Source organism: Macrotis lagotis, chromosome 6, assembly GCF_037893015.1.
Source record: "Macrotis lagotis isolate mMagLag1 chromosome 6, bilby.v1.9.chrom.fasta, whole genome shotgun sequence".
NCBI classification, from domain to species: Eukaryota; Metazoa; Chordata; class Mammalia; order Peramelemorphia; family Peramelidae; genus Macrotis; species Macrotis lagotis.
Window position 1 is genome coordinate 88,470,972 of NC_133663.1, and position 20,276 is coordinate 88,491,247.

The following is a 20,276-nucleotide window of genomic DNA, read 5'->3' on the forward strand; positions in this document are numbered from 1 at the left end:
CCAAGAACTCCTGATATAAAGAAATAAGTAGAATGAATTTTTCTGGACTTCTTTGGGGACCATTTAATAATTAACCAGTGGAATTCACCCTGGTAGGACTTGGCTTATTGGTAACAGGGACAAGAATATATACCTATGAATTTAAACTTGGATGATATTTGATTATGCTGCTGCTCTTGTTCGATCTCCAGGAAATTCTATCTACTCTGTGATGTGTGCAATGGAAGAAGCCTTCCCATTTACCTTTAATCTTGGTTGATAATATTAAATGTGGTCAGGTATGGCATTTAAAGGACAGCTAGGTGATACCATGGGTAGAATGCCAGACTTGGAGTCAGAAAGATCTGAGTTCAAATGTGACTTCAAGATACTTACTAGGAGCAGCTAGGTGGCACAGTGGATAGGGCACCAGCCCTGGAATCAGGAAGACCTGACTTCAAATTTGACCTCAGACACTTAATAATTACCTAACTGTGTGATCTTGGGCAAGTCACTTAACCCCATTGCCTAAAAAAAAAAAGATACTTACTAGTTGTATGACCCTGAGATCAAGATACTTAATTCTGTTTTTCTTGGTTTTTCTCATCTGTAAAATGAACTGGGGAAGGAAATGGCAAACCACAATAGTATCTTTTGTTAAGAAAGCCCAAATGGGGTCACCAAGAGTTGGACATGAATAAGACTACTAAACATCTTTGTATATAGAGTATAAAAGTGCTATATACCTGCCAGCTATTTTTGTTATCATTACTACAAACTTTTTTATCCCTCAAGTCTCTTCCCTCTCCAAGTCACCCTCCTCATAAATTTCAAAGTGCAGTTAGTAAAGTGCAGATTTGATGAAAGACACTCACACTTAGTTAAACCCTAGGGAATTCCTCTTACTTTTGGGCAGGGGCTCTTAAACTTAGGTCTGTGAAATTAGTATATATATATATATATATATATATATATATATATATATATATAAATATATATACATATGTGTATGTGTATGTGTGTGTATATATGTGTGTATATATATGTGTATATATATTATATATTCATACATATGCATGTATATATGAATGTATAGGCTTGCATATATATGTATGTATGTTAACCTATATTTCAATATTATTGATTTCCTTTGTATCACTATGTCTTTTGTGTGTAAAAATTATTATATTGAGGAGGGATCCCATCAGATTGCCAAAGGAATCCACCACACAAAAATGGTTGAGTCTCTTTGTAAGGTCAAATAGAATCTTCTCCAGTATTTAAAACTCTTCACAACCTGCTGTAGTCTATTATACTTAATTCTTTTCCATACACAAGATAGTTCAGTCAAACTGGCTTCCTTGCTATTCCTCAAAAGACAAAACAAAACAAAACAAAACAAAACACCATGGTATCTCTGCCACATGACTCCATGGATAGAAGCCCTTTAAAATCACCAAGTTTCCTTCAAAGATCAGTTCCAGGACCTGCTCCTATAGGAAACCATCTAGAAATTGCTGAAGCAATTTGGTAAAAATGGATCAATATCACTATATCCTTTGCCAGTGGCTTCATTTGCATTGTTAGTGGCAGAGAAAAGGTCACATTAATCTGGATTCTACCCTAGGCCTTAAAAGGAGAGCCAACTATCCCTGGGAAGGGAGATATTTCACATGAACTGGAGATGCTCTTTTGAGGCAGTGGCCCCAAGCACCTCTGAGTCCCCTTTGTTCTTTCCCCAGCAGGTTTAAAGGAAACCCATTCCCCCAGGGGTAAAGCAAGGGGTATGTCTAAAGAAGAAGCCACAGATGAAGGTAAGAGTTAGAATGAATGATGCCAGACACACAGGGGTAAGGGCCACCCAAGAGGAAGTAATTGGTCACCGACTAACCAACCTTTCACCATATACCACCAGATACTTAAAGAAGCATAAAAACCCACTATTAAAAGTGTGAAATGGACTTTTTATCTTCTCCAATTGAATGGAAATTTCTTGAGGGCAGGCACTGGTTTTTGTTTTTTGTCTTTTTATTCCCAATGCCTGGCACATATTAGGTTTATTAAAGTAATATTTAAAACAGATCTCATCATCTTTCCTTCCCAAAACCTATTCATACTCTAAACTAGTGGTTCTCAAACTTTTTAGTTTAAGGATTCCTTTGTACTCTTTAAAGTGATTGAGGACCACCCATCAGCTTTTGTTTATGTGGATTATATCATGTATCATATTAGAAATTGAAATTATTATTTATTATTATTATTAAGAAAATAATTTGGACCTCATGAAAGGGTTTTGGAAATTCCCAGTGGTCCTCAGAGCACATTTTGAAGACTTCTACTCTAAACTATCCTATTTCTGTTAAGGGCATTACCAGCTGTATAAACTTAAGAGTCATCCTTGGTTCTTCCCTTTTCTTTGCTTCCAACATTAATCAAGTCTTTTGACTCTATATCCTTAATATCTTTTGAATTTATCTCTTTCTCTCTCTTCAAACTGCCAATATTCTAATTTAGGTCCTTATCACCTCTCATCTGAGCTGTTATTGTCTCTTAATTTTATTCTTTGCTTCCAGTATCCCCTTTCCCCAATCCAGGGGCAGTTAGGTGGCACAGTGGACATAGAGCACTGACTTTGGAGTCAGGAGAACAGGAATTCAAAACCAGTCTCAGATTCTTACTAGCTGTGTGACCTTGGACAGTCATTTCACCCTGATTGCCTTGCGTCCAGCTCCATCTCCAGTTATCCTGATTCATATCTGGCCATTGGACCCAGATGACTCTGGAGGAGAAAGGAAGGCTGGTGACTTAGCATAGCTTCCCCTCACTCAAATCCAATCACTTGCTTGCATTGGCATCACCTCCTTGATGTCATGACCTTCTTCAAGAATGAAGGACAAACACCTCCAATTCACCTCCCATATAGCTGCCAAAATAATCTTCCTCTGGCATAAGTCTGATCATGTCACTCCTCTACTCATAAGTCTTTAGGGGTTCCCTATTGCCTTTAGGATAAAAAGCAAACTCCTAACTGGTGATTAAGTCCTTACACAATCTGGCTTCAAACTGCCTTCTCAACTTTCTATTACATACTTCCCTTCATAGCCTCCATGCTGTAGACAAACTGGACTACTTAAATAGAAAAAAGGAGGAGATGCATGGGAAAACAGGCTGGGTACACCATTACATTGTTTGTGGAGCTATGAATTACTTAGTTTAATTATTTTGGAAAACAATGTGTAATTATGTAAGAAATTACAAAAGAAAAATATGTGGAATCTATGAGAAAACCTTCAACCCAGTGATCTCACTTACTGAGCATATATCCCAAGGAGATCAAAGAGAAAAAGAGAAGCCCCATGTTTACTAAAATATTAGTAACACTTTAGTGGTAGTAAAACCCTGGAAATAAAATGGGTTCCTGCCAATTTAGAAATGAAAGAATAAATGTAAGGGGATACTATTGTGATAATAAATAATGAGGGTTCAGAGGAGCATGGGGGGGACTTTTTAAAATCAATTCAATGTGAAACAAAGGAGAACAATATACACAATAATTAGAATAATGTAAATGGAGACAATGAATGTTGCTACATTTTGGTTTAATCTATAACCCAAGACTCTTAATACTGTGTCATCATGGTTAAAAAAAATTAAACCATCCCTGTTTCCAAGGAGTTTACATTTGATTTAATTGTAATGATTAATCTTGGTCCAGGAGAAAAGATGATGAAACAGTTCCATACTGTGTGTGTGGGAATCATGGGGGTACAATGTTCCATATATTGTCAATCACGATTATTATTAATTGGTTTTGCTTACCTATTTTTCCCTTTTTGACAAGGGACAATGAGAAATAATATATGTTGGGGAAATGTGAAAAACAAAGGCTTTAATACAATTTTTTAAAAAGTTGTGAGTTATTGCTATTCTATCTCTTGCTCATCCTGCACTGTAATGGCTTTTAATCATGACTATATAATTGTTTGTCAAAGTGCTGTGGAGTTGAATTCATTAAAGGGTAGTGAGATGGCTCAGTGGTTAGTGTTAGAGTCAGGAAGACTCATCTTCCTGAATTCAAATTTGACCTTAGATTCTTCCTAACTATGTGACCCTGGGCAAGTCACTTTATCCTGTTTGCCTCAGTTTCCTTATCTGTAAAATGATCTGGAGAAGGAAATGATAAGCCATTAAGCAGTTCCTTTCTATATCAACATGCTCTCTGAATTCTTAGACCTGACTCTGGCTGGTCCACTTTTAATTGTTAGTCAAATAGAGCTAGCAGTGAAAAGAATTTTGGATTCTGAATCAAGAAAGGTTACCTAGTCCTAATTTTCATTCTTCCTTCCTTCATGACTTTGTACAAATTGCTAAATTTGTCATAGATTTGTTTTCCTTATCTGAACAATGTATTATCTATTTTTACCAAGATCATAAGGTTGTGAGATTTTTTTTTTTATCCTTCATTCTGGAAGAAGACCATGACATCAGGGAGGTAATGCCATGACAAGCACATGATTTGGATTGAGTAGGGAGGTACTGTACTAAGTCACCAGTCTCACTTTCTCCTCTAGAGCCATCTAAGATCCAGTGCCTAGATATGAATCAGGATGACTGGAGCTGACCTTGGATGTGAAGCAATCAGGTTAAGTGACTTGCCCAAGGTCACAAAGCTGGTAAGTGTCTGAGGTAGATTTGAACTCCTGTCCTTCTGACTCCAAGGCCAGTGCTCTATGCATTGTACCATCTAGCTGCTCCAAGGTTGTAAGAAATGCACTTTTAAAAATCTGAAAATGCTAAATAAATGTGGATAGCCTGTTAGTACTGAAATGGTTGTGTCAAAGGCAGCTGCATTCTAATCTAATCAATCATTCAACAAACATTTTAAAAACATCTACTATGTATCTAGCATTGTGTTAGATGAAGGGATACAAACGTGGTTGAGACTCCAGTCTCTTGGCAAAGAGGCCATCTCATATATCAGTCCTACAGAGGAGAGGTATCATTAAAACAGAATTTGGGAGACATTAACAGCAGCAGGTATTTACCAACAGAGTCAAATGCCTGGAGAAGACTATAGATAATATATAGATGAGCAATAAAGATGATGGCAGTGGACTCTCCCTGAAGACTTAATGAAACACCTTCCTGGTGTTGTGATGCTGTTAGGAATAGATAGGTTTAACATTTATGACAGCTGAGCCTTGGTGGGGGTGGATAGGAAAATATGGTTAGCCAGATGTCACAGTCCTAGCAATTCTATTTTGCATCTCCTCCTCCTATCCATCACTACCGTCACCCCTAAAAGTTCTACTTATACTCCATAATGTAGGAGATTAAAAACAAATCTGGCGTGTCTGTTGCAAAGACATCCAGACTGACTTCAAGTGACAGGAGGGTGATGAAAATAGAGACTTTCACAGTGAATGAAGGAAGATGTCCTCAGAGCTCTGGTAATAATGTGATGGATTTACCTCTTTCATATTCTGTGTCCAGAGTCTGACTGACTCTTTAGGAGGCCATAGAACTCAGAGGAGAGCAAAGACAGGGGAAATGATGTTTGCTTGCTTATAAAATTCACAGTGAAAATCCAGTAGATGCTAACAATTTACACTATAAGGTGACAGTCTCTAAGTCAAGCCAATGGTCTTCAAGTTCCCAAAACTCTGTCCTTTAAGAAATTATGAGGCAAAATTTCCCAGTTTTGTATTCTGTAAGTGCAATGGAAAAACATTTTAAGGGGAAAAGTCCCTCAGCTTCTCTTAATGGACAAGACTTCAGAGACCAAGGTGAGATTTGTGGGTAAGGGGGAGGGAGGGACAAGAGAGTCAGTAATAAAAGAAACAGGTGGATGATAAATTACATGGCTTGAGAATCCCAGATCTGAGAGACACGACAGATACAGGCACTGAAACAGGGGCAGAATGTCAATCTCTTTTATCAGCCTATAAAGGTCCAGAATCTCAGGGAGTGTAAGAACAGAGACAGTAAAGGTCAGACTGATTTCCTACCACCTCTGCAAGACTTGTCAGGTTCTTTTCCTCCCTGGCTGGAAACTTGCTCATTAGTGACCTTCTACACAATAAATAGGCCACCCCAAATCAAATGTTTTTAACTGGTCCTGCTGCAGCCTGAGTGGTTTGTGGCCTGTGAGATGCTCATTTGCCACATGCTGGGGCTGGAGATGCTGCTACCTTATGTAAATTTAGGCTGCTGCAGGCTTGAGCAGGAGAGAGGCCCCCATGATTAAAGGGGCCCAGGGAGATAAACAGATGGAGATGGTGGGATGCTGAATCCCCACAGAGGCCTTTCTTTCTTCAATACCAGAATAAACCCAATTTGAAAAGTAAAGGAACCATCATCTAATTAACTCAGAAGGAAGTGAAGACTCTCCTAGATTAGCTGTAACTCATAACTACTAAAATATATCACACACATATGTTTGTGTCCTTAATCAGTGGCTTTAAAAAACCCGACTACATGGAAAAAATTAAATTATATAATTGCTGCATTCAAGGAAATAAATTCCCTGGAAGGGAAGCCTGGAAAATAAATAGTAGCAGTCATAGGATAATTTGTTTGTAGGAACTGGTAATGTTTATCCTGAAGAAGAGAAGTCTCAGGAAAGGGACATGATCATTCCCTTTGAGTATGTGAAGGATTGTCCTATGAAAGACTTTAGAGAGTGGAACCATGAGTTGAGTTGCCAAGAACCTGCCAAGTTGCCAAGAGGTAAATTTGGGCTTGTTGAAAATTTTCCTGATGATCAGACCTGTCTCAAAGTGGAATGGCTAGCCTCAGGAGATGAGGGGAGGCTTCCCCTAACTTGAGAGTTACAAGTAGTCTGGAGGGACTACTTGTCAGGTGTGTAGGGGGGATTCTTCTGAGTAGGAGCTGGAGCTAAGGTCCCCTTCTAACACTCAAATTCAGTGATAGTGAATTCTTTTCTTTTCCCTTATGGGCTTGAGTCATTGCTAGATAAAAAAGAGCATTGGATAGGAAGCTGGAATGCCTGCTTCCCTAAAAGTCCAGATAAGACCATGGACAACTCACCTAACTTTATTCAGCTTTGACTTCTTTTTCTGTAAACTAGGATGACAACAATTGCTCTGCCCACTTCATTAGTATGTTTTCTAGTGAGAATGCTTTGTAAACCCTAAAATGCTCCATAGTTTTCTTTATTGTTATTCTTTTGACTCAGTACAAGGAGCAAATTCTCAAATACTTGGAAGAACTGACAGTCTTTTTCAGGTCTCCAAGTTAGGGTTTGAACTGAGGTTTTCTGCTGAAAATATGCATTCAGGATTCATATAAATAACAAAGATTTGAGTAAATGTTTTTGGAAGACATAAATGTGGTTAATCCCTAAATTAGAATAGCAAAATCACCCTAAAACAGCCCTATAGTCCCAAGGAAAATCTGATCCTAACATCAAGGACCCCTATTTGGGGTCAGCAAGGTTTTGGATCATTGGCATAGAGCTAATAGTGAGACCCAATCTCATTTTACAGATGAGGCAATGAAGCCTGTGAAGATGAAATGATTTGTCCAAGGTTACTGTATGGGAACAGCAGAGCCAAGATGAATTTGGGTCTGCTGACTCTAAACCAGATGCTCTACTACCTCTTCTCTTTCAAACATTTCTTTTTAGAAGAAGAAACTGAGGCCCCAAAGGGTTAAATGACTTACCCGAGATCACAAAAATATTAAGCATTAGTTAGGATTTAAACTTAAGTCTTCCAACTTCAAAGGCAGCATTCTGCCCACTCTTCACTGGGGCTTGTGATTCATTGTAAACATTAAACTTTAGCACTTGGACTGAGCAAATGTCTGTAGTTCATTCTCTACCATGAAATTTCACTGTTACCAACTTCATGAAATGAAGCCAGGACATGGTTCTGTTTCCATGAGCTAAGCAAGTTTGTTTTGATCAACTTTATTATATTCATCAAATGTTCTGGGCTGCACAACCTCCAAATATGCTTGCCCAAGCATTGGAGTTCTTAGCATATTTAATGTACTAGAAAAGATAAAGACTTTTGCTCGTTGGTGTCATTGCACTCTGAATTTGGAGGTGACAGGACTATCATATATCAGCCTATAATATCATATACCCATGTAAAAACCTGAGCAGCCAGAGTTGTCAGGATAACATGATGCTGTTTTATCTGTAGCAGTTGGATGCCTGCACCACTTTGGAGCAGTTTAAATATATTTTTAAAAATTATTTATTTTACCTCGAGGCTAGAAATTTGTGGCTTAAAAATTATAACATGTGAACAGCAAAAAGATTAAGCTCTGTGTGAAGCCATAAATTTATGATATCACTTTTAACACAGTCAGGACCAGGGGTAGGCAAGATAGACAGCTACCTAGGGTGCTGCATGGGATGCTTTTTAATATTACTTTGTATAAATGCACATATTTTTAATGCCAGAAAATATGGCTCTCCATGGCACATATGTATTTGTTTTGTGCCACATTAAATCACATATTACTGTGAAGACATAAAGTTTCCCATAAGACTTAGGGAATAACATTGTCAGGCCTAGGTTAGAATACACTATTCCTTGTCCTGATTGCACAGTGTTAAATCTTTCCATCTCATCTTCCAAAAGAGAGAGGATGTGTTAACAGTGCTTATCTGCAAGTCCTTAAAAATTCTGTGTCCACGTTCTCTACCTGAATATTATGAACAGTGCTCCGGGGGAGACTTCTCTCCTGGAAATTTATTCATGGGAGCTTGAAGCAAGTGGCCAAAAGACTGTAGTGCTGGATTGATTTTCTTTAAAAAAAAAACAGCCATGGCCTTCTTCAAGAAACCAAGAGAGGTATTTAAGGATGATTTGTAAACACATAAATTTCAGGGAAATTTCTGTGCATGTATTTCATTTATCAAAAATGACTTCTAAAATTCAGGATGTAATTTTAAGCAATAATCCTTATGGAATAATAAAGTTAGAGAAGATGTAGAAAAATAGGCACATTATTGGTGGATCTGTGAATTGATCCAATCTGGAAAACAATTAGGCTGACAATATGACCAAAAATGCTATATACCCTTTGATACAGAGATCCCAGTGTTTTGGCCAGGTTGGCCAAAGACAGGAAGGGTCAATGTATAACAAAATATTCATAGCATTAAGGGAAAAGGACTTATTTGTACAAAAATATTTATGGCAGTTCTTTTTGTGTGGCTAATTATTGGAAATCAAAGGAATGCCTATCAATTGGGGAATGGCTAAACAAGTTGTGGTATAAGATTTGTAATGGAACATTATTGAGCTATAAGAAATGACAAGCAGGATGATTTCAGAAAAATCTGGAAAGACTTACATAATTGGATGCAGAGTGAAGTGAACAGAACAAGGAGAATGTTGTACACAGTAACAGCAATATTGTTAGATGGAGAACTATGAATGACTTATTCTCAGCAATACAATGATCTAAGACAATACCAAAGAACTAAGAATGAAGCACACCATCTGCTGCCAGAGAAAAATCTGTTATTATTTGAAAACAGACTGAAGCATACCATTTTTCATTTTCTTTTTTCTTTATTCAAGTTTTCTTGTTCAAAATTACTAATAGGGAAATAAATGTCTTATGTAATTGTACATTTATAGCCTATGTATGATTGTTTATTGTCTCAGGGAGGGATGAGGGGAAGGAGGGAAGGAGGAATAGAATTTGGAACTCAAAACTTTACATAAAATTGTTTAATATAAAATAGAAAAAATGTTCAAAGCATCACTCTTTAAGACAGCAAAGACTTGTAAATGAAGTAGTAGATGTCCATTCATTGGGAGAATGGATAAACAAATCTTGGGTCATGAGTGTAAGAGAATGTAAAAGAAATAATAAGAATAATTCAGAGGTGCATCCCTAAGACTTATATGAGCTGATACAAAGTAAAACGATTAGAAAAATAATATGTACGACTACCAAATATAAGTGGAAAGAACAAAAGAAATTGAACTCTGCAATTATAATAATCAAAATTGAACCCTCATAGTTAAACGGTATCTAAAGACAAATTATATCAAAAAATTAAAAGAAAAACAATAACCCTAAAGATACAGACATAAAGAATTCTTGTGAAGATGAGAGAAATAGGTTTCAAATAAATCTTTCTCCTTTTGGGCTTCTTCAAAAAGAACTATCAATTCCAAATCCCAGATATGACCATGAAAAGAAATGGGAAAAGAAAATAAAAAATGAGATAGTAGCAGGTCCCCTGGTCCAGATTAGAGGAGGGAAAAAATCGAGTGGGCAAAAAGACATTGTCTTCCCTGGCCAATAATATGGCATAGAGGAAGAGAAAAATAGGAAGAGGCCTACCTGAATCTCTGTTTTGTCCATCAGGAAAAAAAAAAAGTCCTTTGTGAACCTTCCTTCCTTATATCCTTCCTATTAATTTAAGTCTAATCAGGTTGTATGGAATTTATCTTCTCTCTTGCTAGTCTATGCTTCAACTCTACAAGAGTTCTTCATTTTAACCCCAGGTCAGATCTCCTGGCCATTGTTGATTTTCTAAAAAGGGGTGGATTAGTTTTTTTTAATTGAGATGGACTAACCCACATTAAGAAAAGAAAGCTGCCTCCTCAGTCTAGTCATATAGCCCACCATTAACCCATTTTAGAAAATGCAATGATTTGCCTAGAGATGAGAGATCTGTGTGTGTATGTGTGTGTGTATGTGTATACACACATGTATTATATGTGTGGTATACTTTATTCCATTCCCTTTCCAAATAGCCAGAAGGCAACAATATAACTATCATGGATTCATTGCTTTTAGAGATGCAAGGGACTTTAGAGGTCATTCTATGATCATGACATTAAGAACTCAATGAAAGAGTCATAACTATTTCAAAGATGGGTAAATCAAGGACTGAGTGATTGTTCTAGGTATTATCTATAAACATCACAATCTAGAAATGCTAGTTGAGCACCAGATCATTTCTAGGGCAGGGCTATCATTAGTCATTTTTGTCCCTAGGGTACCTACGTTTTTCAGGGTCAATCAAGTGAATACACTCTTGAGCATAGCTAGAGAGGCCACTATTGAAATCTGGGGAGGGATGGACTGACCTAGAGGGCTGGGGAGAAGCACACTTGGGGTATGCATGCTATGACTATAATTAATTATCCTTGTTTTGTTGTTAAGTCATGTGTGATTCTTTTTTTTATCTTATTTGGGGTTTTCTTGGAAAAAGAAATTGGAGTGATTTGCCATTTCTTTCTCTAGTTCATTTTACATATGAGGAAACTAAGTCAAACAAGGTTAAGTGACTTGCCTAGGATCGCCCAACTAATAAGATTTTGAGGTCAAATTTGAACTCAAGAAGATGAGTCTTTTTTTTAGGTTTTTGCAAGGCAAATGGGGTTAAGTGGCTTGCCCAAGGCCACACAGCTAGGTAATTATTAAGTGTCTGAGACTGGATTTGAACCCAGGTACTCCTGACTCCAGGGCTGGTACTCTATCCACTGCACCACCTAGCTGCCCCATTATCCTCACTAACTAGGTGCTAAGTTCAGTTGCTTTTTTCACTGGTGAAAGCCTACAGGCCCTCTCCAATTTTTGGAACCCTGAGACAAAGTCCTGGTCATTCCATAAGTTATACGTGTCTTCTCTAGGATCTGTCCCAATTCTAAAATTTTGTGATTCCTTCAGCTATCACATTGTTTTATTTTTATTCCTATACCACATAGAAGATGAGAGAAAATTCTTATGTTACACATTAAATAAACATCTATTATTTATTTACTATGATTAAGATGTTGGAAATATGTCAAGAGTGTTTGGTTATGGAAACTTTGTACATCAGGCAAGATTGCAACCAATCTGTAATTTGTGTAAACACACACACACATGTATGTGTGTCTAAGTTAACTATGATCACTTGGTTAGTAAGTGACAGAGGCAGGATTTGAACCCAGGTCTTCCCAGTTTAACACTCTAAGCATCATGCCATATCACTTCTCTGGCACTGCGGATGCAAAGACAAAAAAGAGACTCTGCCACTCAAAAAACTTCATATTATGTGAGAGGAAGGGGCTGGCAATTAAAGCCCAGGTCTTGGAGCATATGTAAGCATATGTAAGAACTTGAACCTGCACCTCTGAAGGTGCATAATGATGATGTGAAATGGGGGTGTGGAGCTCTGCTCCCAATTCAGGACATGCACAAATATTATAGGACTGATTCTTGTCCACTTATTGAAAGGAAAGGATGGATGGTGGCTGAGCCAGAATGGAGAATGCATTTAAAAGGTTCCAGTGGAGAAACTGACTCTTGTCTTTTTGCTGACCATGTAATATAAGAATGAGTCTCTGAGCTCTGATTGACCCTACTTCCAAACACAAAAAACTGTATATTAATTGATTTAGGGACAGGGTCTTTCTGTTTGTCATTCATCACTTCCAGAAGCAGGTTCACCCCCCTTGCACAAGCTTCCAGGACAGAACCCCCATTGGCCAGTCTCCATGTTTACAAATCATACTAGGGAGTAAATGAAGGTAATTGAAGAAGGCAGAAAGCACTAACAATTCAGGGAATCCAGGTCGGGTTTATGGAAGAGATGGTATCATTTGGGATGAATCTGAAAGAGGATAAGGATTTGATGAAGTAAGAGAGGATTCCATGAATGGGAGAGGCCTGCAAACACTTGGAAGTAGAGAATACAGAGTTCAGCATGGACAAATCTAGTTTAGTTGAGATGTAGAGTTTGTAAAGGGGAAGCATGTTAAATATGGGTGGGAAAGTAGATTAGTGTCATGTTGAAAAGTTTAAGTCAACTTAAAGATTTTTTATTTTATTCTTGAAGCAACAGGGAGCCACTGACATTTTTGAGCAAGGGAATTATGGTCAAACTTGTTCCTCAGAACATGTACCTAAAACATGAAACTTGTACCTCAGAAAAGTAATTTTGGCACTTCTGTGAAGGATAATTTAGAAAGGGAAGAGAATAGAGGCAATAGAAGCAAAGGAGAGAGACTGATTAGGAGGACATCATAGCAGTTCAGATAAGTAGTAATGAGGGTTTTGGCAGTGTGAATAAAGAGAAAGAGATGGATTCAAGATGAAGGACATGTTTTGAATATAAATTTTTTAAATTTTGCTTTCCCTGATTACATGCAAAAACAAGTTTCAACATCCACTTTTAAAACTTTGAGTTTCATATTCTCTTCTTTCCTCCCACCCCGATCCCCCTCATTGTGAAAGCACGTTATTTGATATAGTTAGAAATGTGTAGTCATGAATAACATTACCACAATAGACATGTAAAAGTAAACATAGTTCTCCCCTCCCCCCAATAAAGAAACCTCAAGAAAAATACTGTAAACAAAAAGCATGCATCAATCTGTATTCAGACATCATCAGCTCTGTCTTTGGGATGAATAGTATGCTTTATCAAAAGTCCTGCAGAGTTGTCTTGGATCCGAAAAGGTTGTCATTCACAGCAGATCATCCTACAACAATTGCTATTACTTTATATATAGTATATTTCCCATTGTATCTGCTAATATAGGTTTTTTTGTGGATAGAAATTTGACAAAACTTGGCAATTGATTAAATATGGGAGTAAAGATCAAAGATGACTCTGGTATAACACAGACACTGGGTGACTGGAAGAATGGTGTTGCCTTAAAAGAAAATGAAGAAGTTTGGCTCAAAGGTGGGAGAACTGGCATCATGTCACAGAAATGATCTAAACTTCTGTATTCAACAATTTAAAAGTTATATTTAATAGTCATCTTACTGGTATTAGAGACCGTGCCTTAGGGGTTTTAGACTATTTAACTTTCTCCTGGGGCTCTGCTATCCAGATTAGTGAGTGCCTCAGCCATCCTTTGCTTCCTACTCATGGAGTATTCATTCAGTACTTGGGCTTTAGTGGAAAATATTTCCTTGCTGTTCTGAATGTTACCCATTTATATAGGGTGTCAGCATGCAGTTTTAACCTTAATTGCATAAAACTGCATGAAAATATTTGAGACATCCTGTACATTAACTTAATACTGTATTCTTAACAGACTATGATAATTGTTGAGTCACACCTTTGGCCTCTGGTTGCTACCCAAAGGGAATCTTAGAGCCACTGTGAAACTAGGGATCTAGACCTGGTGGGTTATGAAGGATCCATAGCTACCCTTGGTGATGCTTCTATATGACTTCTTACTAATTTTTTGTCTTGGAAGCTACTCAAAGAGACAGGGTTTCCAAGCAGCCTGATCTTGGGATGATCAACCAAGATGATCATAGTAACATATTTCCAACATCTTGAGGGATATGTACTATGATAAAGAATCCAATGATTTGATTTCTAACTTTACAAGAACAAAAGAATCCTTTATCATTTCCATGAGGCATCCAAATGAACTCTCTCTATTCAACTTAGGTAGTGTGGTAGGACAATTTACTAGATAGTCTAGGCTTATTTTTCTTTTTCTTCATTTTTCTTCCTTTTGTCTCTTCTCTCCCTCCCTTCCTTCTTTCTCCCTCCCTCTTTCCTTCCTTTTCTTCTTTCTCTTTGTTAAATAATATTTCATTTATTTATTTATTGGTTTTTGCAAGGCAATAGCATTAAGTTCTCCTGATTCTGGGTTGGTGCTCTATCCACTGTACCACCTAGCTTCCCCTATTTTATTTTTTCAAATACTTGTACAGATAGTTTTCAGCATTCTTTTTTTAATTCATTTTTTCAAAATTTTTTTCTCTTTCTCCTTTCCACCTTCTTCTAAGATAGCAATCTGATATAGCCTATACATCTGCAATCATATAAAAGATATTTCCACATTAGTCATATTGTGAAAGAAGAAATGGAACAAAATGGAAAAGCCACAAAAATAAAAAAATATGAGAACAGTATACTTAGATCTATGTTCAGACTTTATCGTTAGTTCTTTGGATACGGATAGCATTTTCCATCATTAGTCTTTTGGAATTATATTGTTGAGAAGAGTTAAGTTAATCATAGTTGATCGTTGTATAATGTTGGTACAATGTCTTCCTGGTTCTGCTCACTTCACCCAGCAGCAGTTCATTTAAATCAGGTTAGTTAATTAATTCAGGTTTTTCTGAAATCTACCTGCTTATCATTTCTTATAGCACAGTAGTTTTCCATTGTATTCATAAACCACAACTTGTTCAACTATTCCCAAATTGAAATTCAAAATTCAAAAAGTCCTTCAATTTCTAAATCTTTTAGGCTGATTTTATGTAAAAGATGGAAACCATCCTCTAGTTTTATATAGCTCAGGGGAATAAGACTCTGACTTAGGTTTCTTGGTAACCTAAGTACAAAAACCAGTGTAAAAGCATTTAGTAGTTTCTCCTTTGGACTTTTGATTGGTAGACCTCTATGGCCAATACAGTGTCAGGGAAATGGTGCCCAACTGAGTCAACGTGGCATCCTTGCTAAAAATATTGATGTAGCTAAGTAAATCTCCTTTTGCTAACTATAAGATGGTTTATGATAGGGGTGGCTAGGTGGCGCAGTGGATAAAGCATGGTCCCTGGAGTCAGGAGTACCTGGGTTCAAATCCGGTCTCAGACACTGAATAATTACCTAGCTGTGTGGCCTTGGGCAAGCCACTTAACCCCATTTGCCTTGCAAAAAAAAAAATGGTTTATGAGTATCTCATTTCATTCTATTTTCAAACTTGGAACATCATATTGGTCTGAATCAGCTCTAGTCTTTGATAGGCAGCATACAGTTTATAAACGGGTCATTATTTGAGTCACTGGTGGATAATTTAATTGCCCCAAAACCCAAACCTGGAAGTAAATAGTGAGAAAATTGGAGGTAATACCTGAATCCTTCATGACATGGTTAACCTGGCTAATTGAACAGCTTTTACCTTTTGTTGAACTTTCATCAACTTGAAGCTTGGACTTCTCTTTTTCTGTGACAGAGGACTCTTCTGGTGGCTCCAGGTGCAAAGGAACATATTTATCTTGTGCCAGACTCTGATATTCTAGAAATACATCAGAATCTGAATATGACTCTGCAGTCTGTGTTTTAATTTTTAGCCCAATGCCTTCATTTCCTAAGAGAGATAATGGAAAGGTAGGTGGCATAAATATTGGAATTTTAATAACATAAATTAATTCGGACTCTGTAGTGCTAAAGTCAGGAAATGACTTGACTAATCCTACCGAGATCATGCTGATGCTTTTCTGTGATGGTTCTTGATTGTCTTCTCTGATATTCCTCTTCTTCTTTTTTGTTTTCCTGTTATTAATACCACAAAGAACATAAAATAATAGTAGCTGACATTTATAAAGTGATTTAAGGTTTGCAGAGACCTCTCTATATAGGTTATCTCATTTGATCCTTACAAAGATCTTGGGAAGAAGTTATTATCATTCTCATTTTGCACATGAGCGAACTGCCGTAACTCAGGATCAGCATTTGAGGTGGGGTTTGATTTCAGTAAATCCTGACTCTAGGTTCCCCATTCTATCCTGTATTACTTAGCTAGTCTTCCTCATAGCCTATATTTTTTGCAAATGTATTGTTCTTTTCATTATAAAATGCTGCCTTCTCTTTCCCAGAATTGTAAAGGGCATTCTTAAATTTTAATTCCCTAAAGTTTCCCAAATCCTCCCTATAGTGTCTGAAAACCTGATCTTCAAAGTCAAGGTTATGTGAAGGCCTGAGATAATAATCCAAATAATTGGGGATAAAAACTCCATCTAGTTTGAAATTAGCAGGAAATTTCCCCTTAATTAACTGAATTATTGCTTAGTTTCCTGCTTCACTTTGTTCATGGAGTTTTGACTTTTACCTGGAGGTCTCCTCTAGTCTGTCCTCACCTTTAAGTGATATTGTTTTCTACTTTATTGTCAAATTCACAGACTGCCATGAATAGGAATATTTAATTAGTAGCTAATTTGATGTTTTTAATTTTAATATCTACTTTGAATTTCCTCACTTGGTTTGCTATCATTTGGTATATTTCTTCAGTCATTAGTCCATTAGGCTTTCATAGCTGATAAAATTTTCTGACCTGTGTTGAAAATTGGTAAGGAATATTATATATTTAAGTGTCTCTTATTTTCCTCAGTTTTACCTGTTAGAGATGGAGACAATTTATTCTACTGGAATATCTGCTTTTGTACCTAGCATATATAGCTTGAACCTTCTTAATTGTGGGTTTTTGAAATTTATCCTGAGTTTAAGGTACATTTTGGGTTAGTATCCAATCAAAACTATAGTGTTTGAGTTTATTTCTTTGACCAGTTTGAATTTCTCAAATCACTTGTACAGTCATCATTATTTAATCCTCAAAATCTTACCTTGAAATAGTCAGGTCAGTATTAGGTATGTAAATGGATATGAAAATTTAAGTTATATGTAAATGTGAGCTAGTAAAATAATTCCAAATCCCACAATCTCTTCTCTTAATCTCTTACATGTGAATCAAACTGAGAATTCAATTCAAAGTAAAAAGAATTTGCTTAAACAGAATAGAAAGATGGTGATAAAACATGTTTGAGGTCAGATAATGTCTTTTACCTTTCTTTGTATTTCCAGTACTTAGCACGTCTGTACATAGTATGCACTTCAAAAATGTCTATTGACCAATAAACTACTTTCTCCTCTGATGTGTGAGCTGTTGGATCATCTGCTGGGCTATATTCTTCCCTTTGCTACTATCTGCTTATCCTTTGCTACTGCTGCCATTTATTGGTTCTCCATTATGAGAGATCACATATTATAGATATTAAATAGTCTCTCCTCAGAAAAACATGGTATTTTATTTTTTTTTGGCTAAGTTCAGAACCTCTAAACCAATAGTCGTTTTTAGAAAACCATTAAAGACCTTTAGGTCAAATATATATTTTTTTGAGTTTATTTGTACCTGTCTTAGCAATTGTTCCTCCAGGTTTGCTTGCTTTTGAGGCTAGGGTGAGAAAATTCCTCTCATTTTCCATCATGATCCTGCCCCAGTACTGGGCAAACTGGATCTCCATTTAGTAAGATTGGAAGGACAGAGTGGAGTTGGTGACTTCTGTCCCACAATCCTGCTGGTACTACATCAATGCTCTTCCTATCTTTAACATGTATATGGGAAACTCCTTCTTGGAGCAGAGTCTCTAAGGCTAAAGCCTTCCACAATGAATTGAATTTTATTTTCAGTTTTTTTTTTTTAGGTTTTTGCAAGGCAAATGGGGGTTAAGTGGCTTGCCCGAGGCCACAGAGCTAGGTAATTATTAAGTGTCTGAGACCGGATTTGAACCCAAGTACTCCTGACTCCAGGGATGGTGCTTTATCTACTATGCCACCTAGCCGCCCCTTTTCAGTTCTTTCTTGCATGGCACATGGAAGTGTAGCATGACAGTGGCTGCTCCCATTGAGAGAAGAGACAGAATGAGTCAATCAAATTCTTTTTTAAAAAAAAACAGGAAAAGATTGGAAAGCTAAAGCTAGAAAACTAACTCCTCAGAGTCTTTATTTTAATATCTTATATTTGCATAACACTTTATATTTCTCAAATCATTTTTACAACCACTTTTTAAATTCTCACAATGCTACCTTGAAATAGGTCAGTATTTGGGCATATAATGGTTTTGAGAATTTAAATGATCTAGAAATGCCAGCTATTTTAACCATTCCAAACTTCTCTCAGTCTTTTTTTTTCAGACTGAATAAAATGGTTTTTATTAAGGTATCTTAACAAAATGGCACATTTCTCTCATGGTGGGAGAAAGGAGAGGGGAAATCCTAAAATACAAGTTCTTTTATGCCGGGGTAACAATCTAATTGATGCATTGGTTCCTATACATTTCCCCTTCCCTACTCATTATACTAATGAGCAAGAACAGCTAGATCTCCTTGAGCAAAGGAGGCCAAGACCCACCTTAGAAAGGTGGGGTACATCAACCTAATCTTAAATTTTTAAATCCGATTGAGGCTACCTGCCCATAAAGCAATCACATAGGCAGACCTTAGTCTTTGCAACATAAACCAATAATCCTCCCTTCACATTTTTGTGGAACCCAAATACCCACATTTTCCTCACAATTTCCCCCTTTTCTTTTTTTTTTTTAAAGGTTTTTGCAAGGCAAATGGGGGGTTAAGTGGCTTGCCCAAGGCCACACAGCTAAGTCATTATTAAATGTCTGAGACCGGATTTGAACCCAGGTACTCCTGACTCCAGGGCTGGTGCTTTATCCACTATGCCACCTAGCTGCTCCCCCCCTTTTCTTTTATAATAAAGATTTCGGTTCCACACCTCAGTAGTGATTCCTTTCTTAAATCACAACCCTCGTTACTGACATAACTATTGTCAGTCTTTTCTAACATATGAGCTATGTCAGTTCTGTTTTCTCAGGACCAGCCTGAGTTCAGAGAGGCTCTTCACCAATTAGTTGACCATTTGTTGATAAATTCTTTGGTCATGGCAACCAATTAAATAAAGATACAAAATGACCTGAGATGTCTCTCTGTGGGTCTTGCAAATCCTTGCAAGAAATTCTTTTCACTCAACTCCGAACTGGGTGCAATGGAGAACTGAATTTCTCCTTAGAGGGTTAACTAAATACTTCAAGTCTTCCCTTCCCAGAATTGATTTTTTTTTTTGACCAAGTAAAAGGACCATTCTTTGCCTCATTTCTGACCTAGCCTTAATCACCGAGTGAACATTGCTTCTGAGAAGCTAAGACCTAGGGAAATCCTTAGCTTAAAAAGGTAGATAATATGTTCATACTTTGTTCATTCTCTGTGAAGAATGCTTTTCTGCCTCTGATGCTACTATTACTGCTATCATCTGCTGGAATGCCCCTCTCTGTCCTGCTGTGAATTCTCCCTGGTTGACCTGATCGTGTCTGCCACTGGACCCAGATGGTTCCAGGAGAAGAGTGTGAGACTGGTGACTCTGCATAGCCCCACTCACTTAAATCCAATTCCCTTGCAAGTCATGACCTCATCTTCCCCTGATGTCACAGTCCTCTCTGAGAACAAAGGACTGAGAGATGGGAGAAGAAAAATATTGATTTCTATCTTGACAGGGTTTCCTGCTTTTGAGAGTAACTGAATCTAGGAACTAAATAAAATGTATGAATAGAAGTTTGGTGATACAGCCTCAGACACTGCCTAGTTGTGTGATCCTGGGGTAAGTCACTTAACTTTGCTTGCCTCAGTTTCTCATCTGTAAAATGAAATAGAGAAGGAAATGGCAAACCATTAGTACCTTTGCCAAGAAAATCCTAAATGGGACCAGGAAGAGTCAGACATTACTAGACAAAACAACTATATCTATTTCATAAAATGAATGTTTTTACTTTTA

At 37.1% G+C, this 20,276-nt stretch overlaps 1 protein-coding gene across 1 annotated transcript in view; it reads right to left on the minus strand.

Annotated features, from left to right (window-relative positions):
* The window catches only part of KIAA2012 (KIAA2012 ortholog), a 149,245-nt gene that overhangs the window by 32,197 nt on the left and 96,772 nt on the right, over positions 1 to 20,276 (minus strand). Inside the window, 2 exon segments of the mRNA XM_074191630.1 lie at positions 15,843 to 16,031; positions 16,141 to 16,216. Of these exon segments, the coding sequence (XP_074047731.1) occupies positions 15,843 to 16,031; positions 16,141 to 16,216 (265 nt within the window).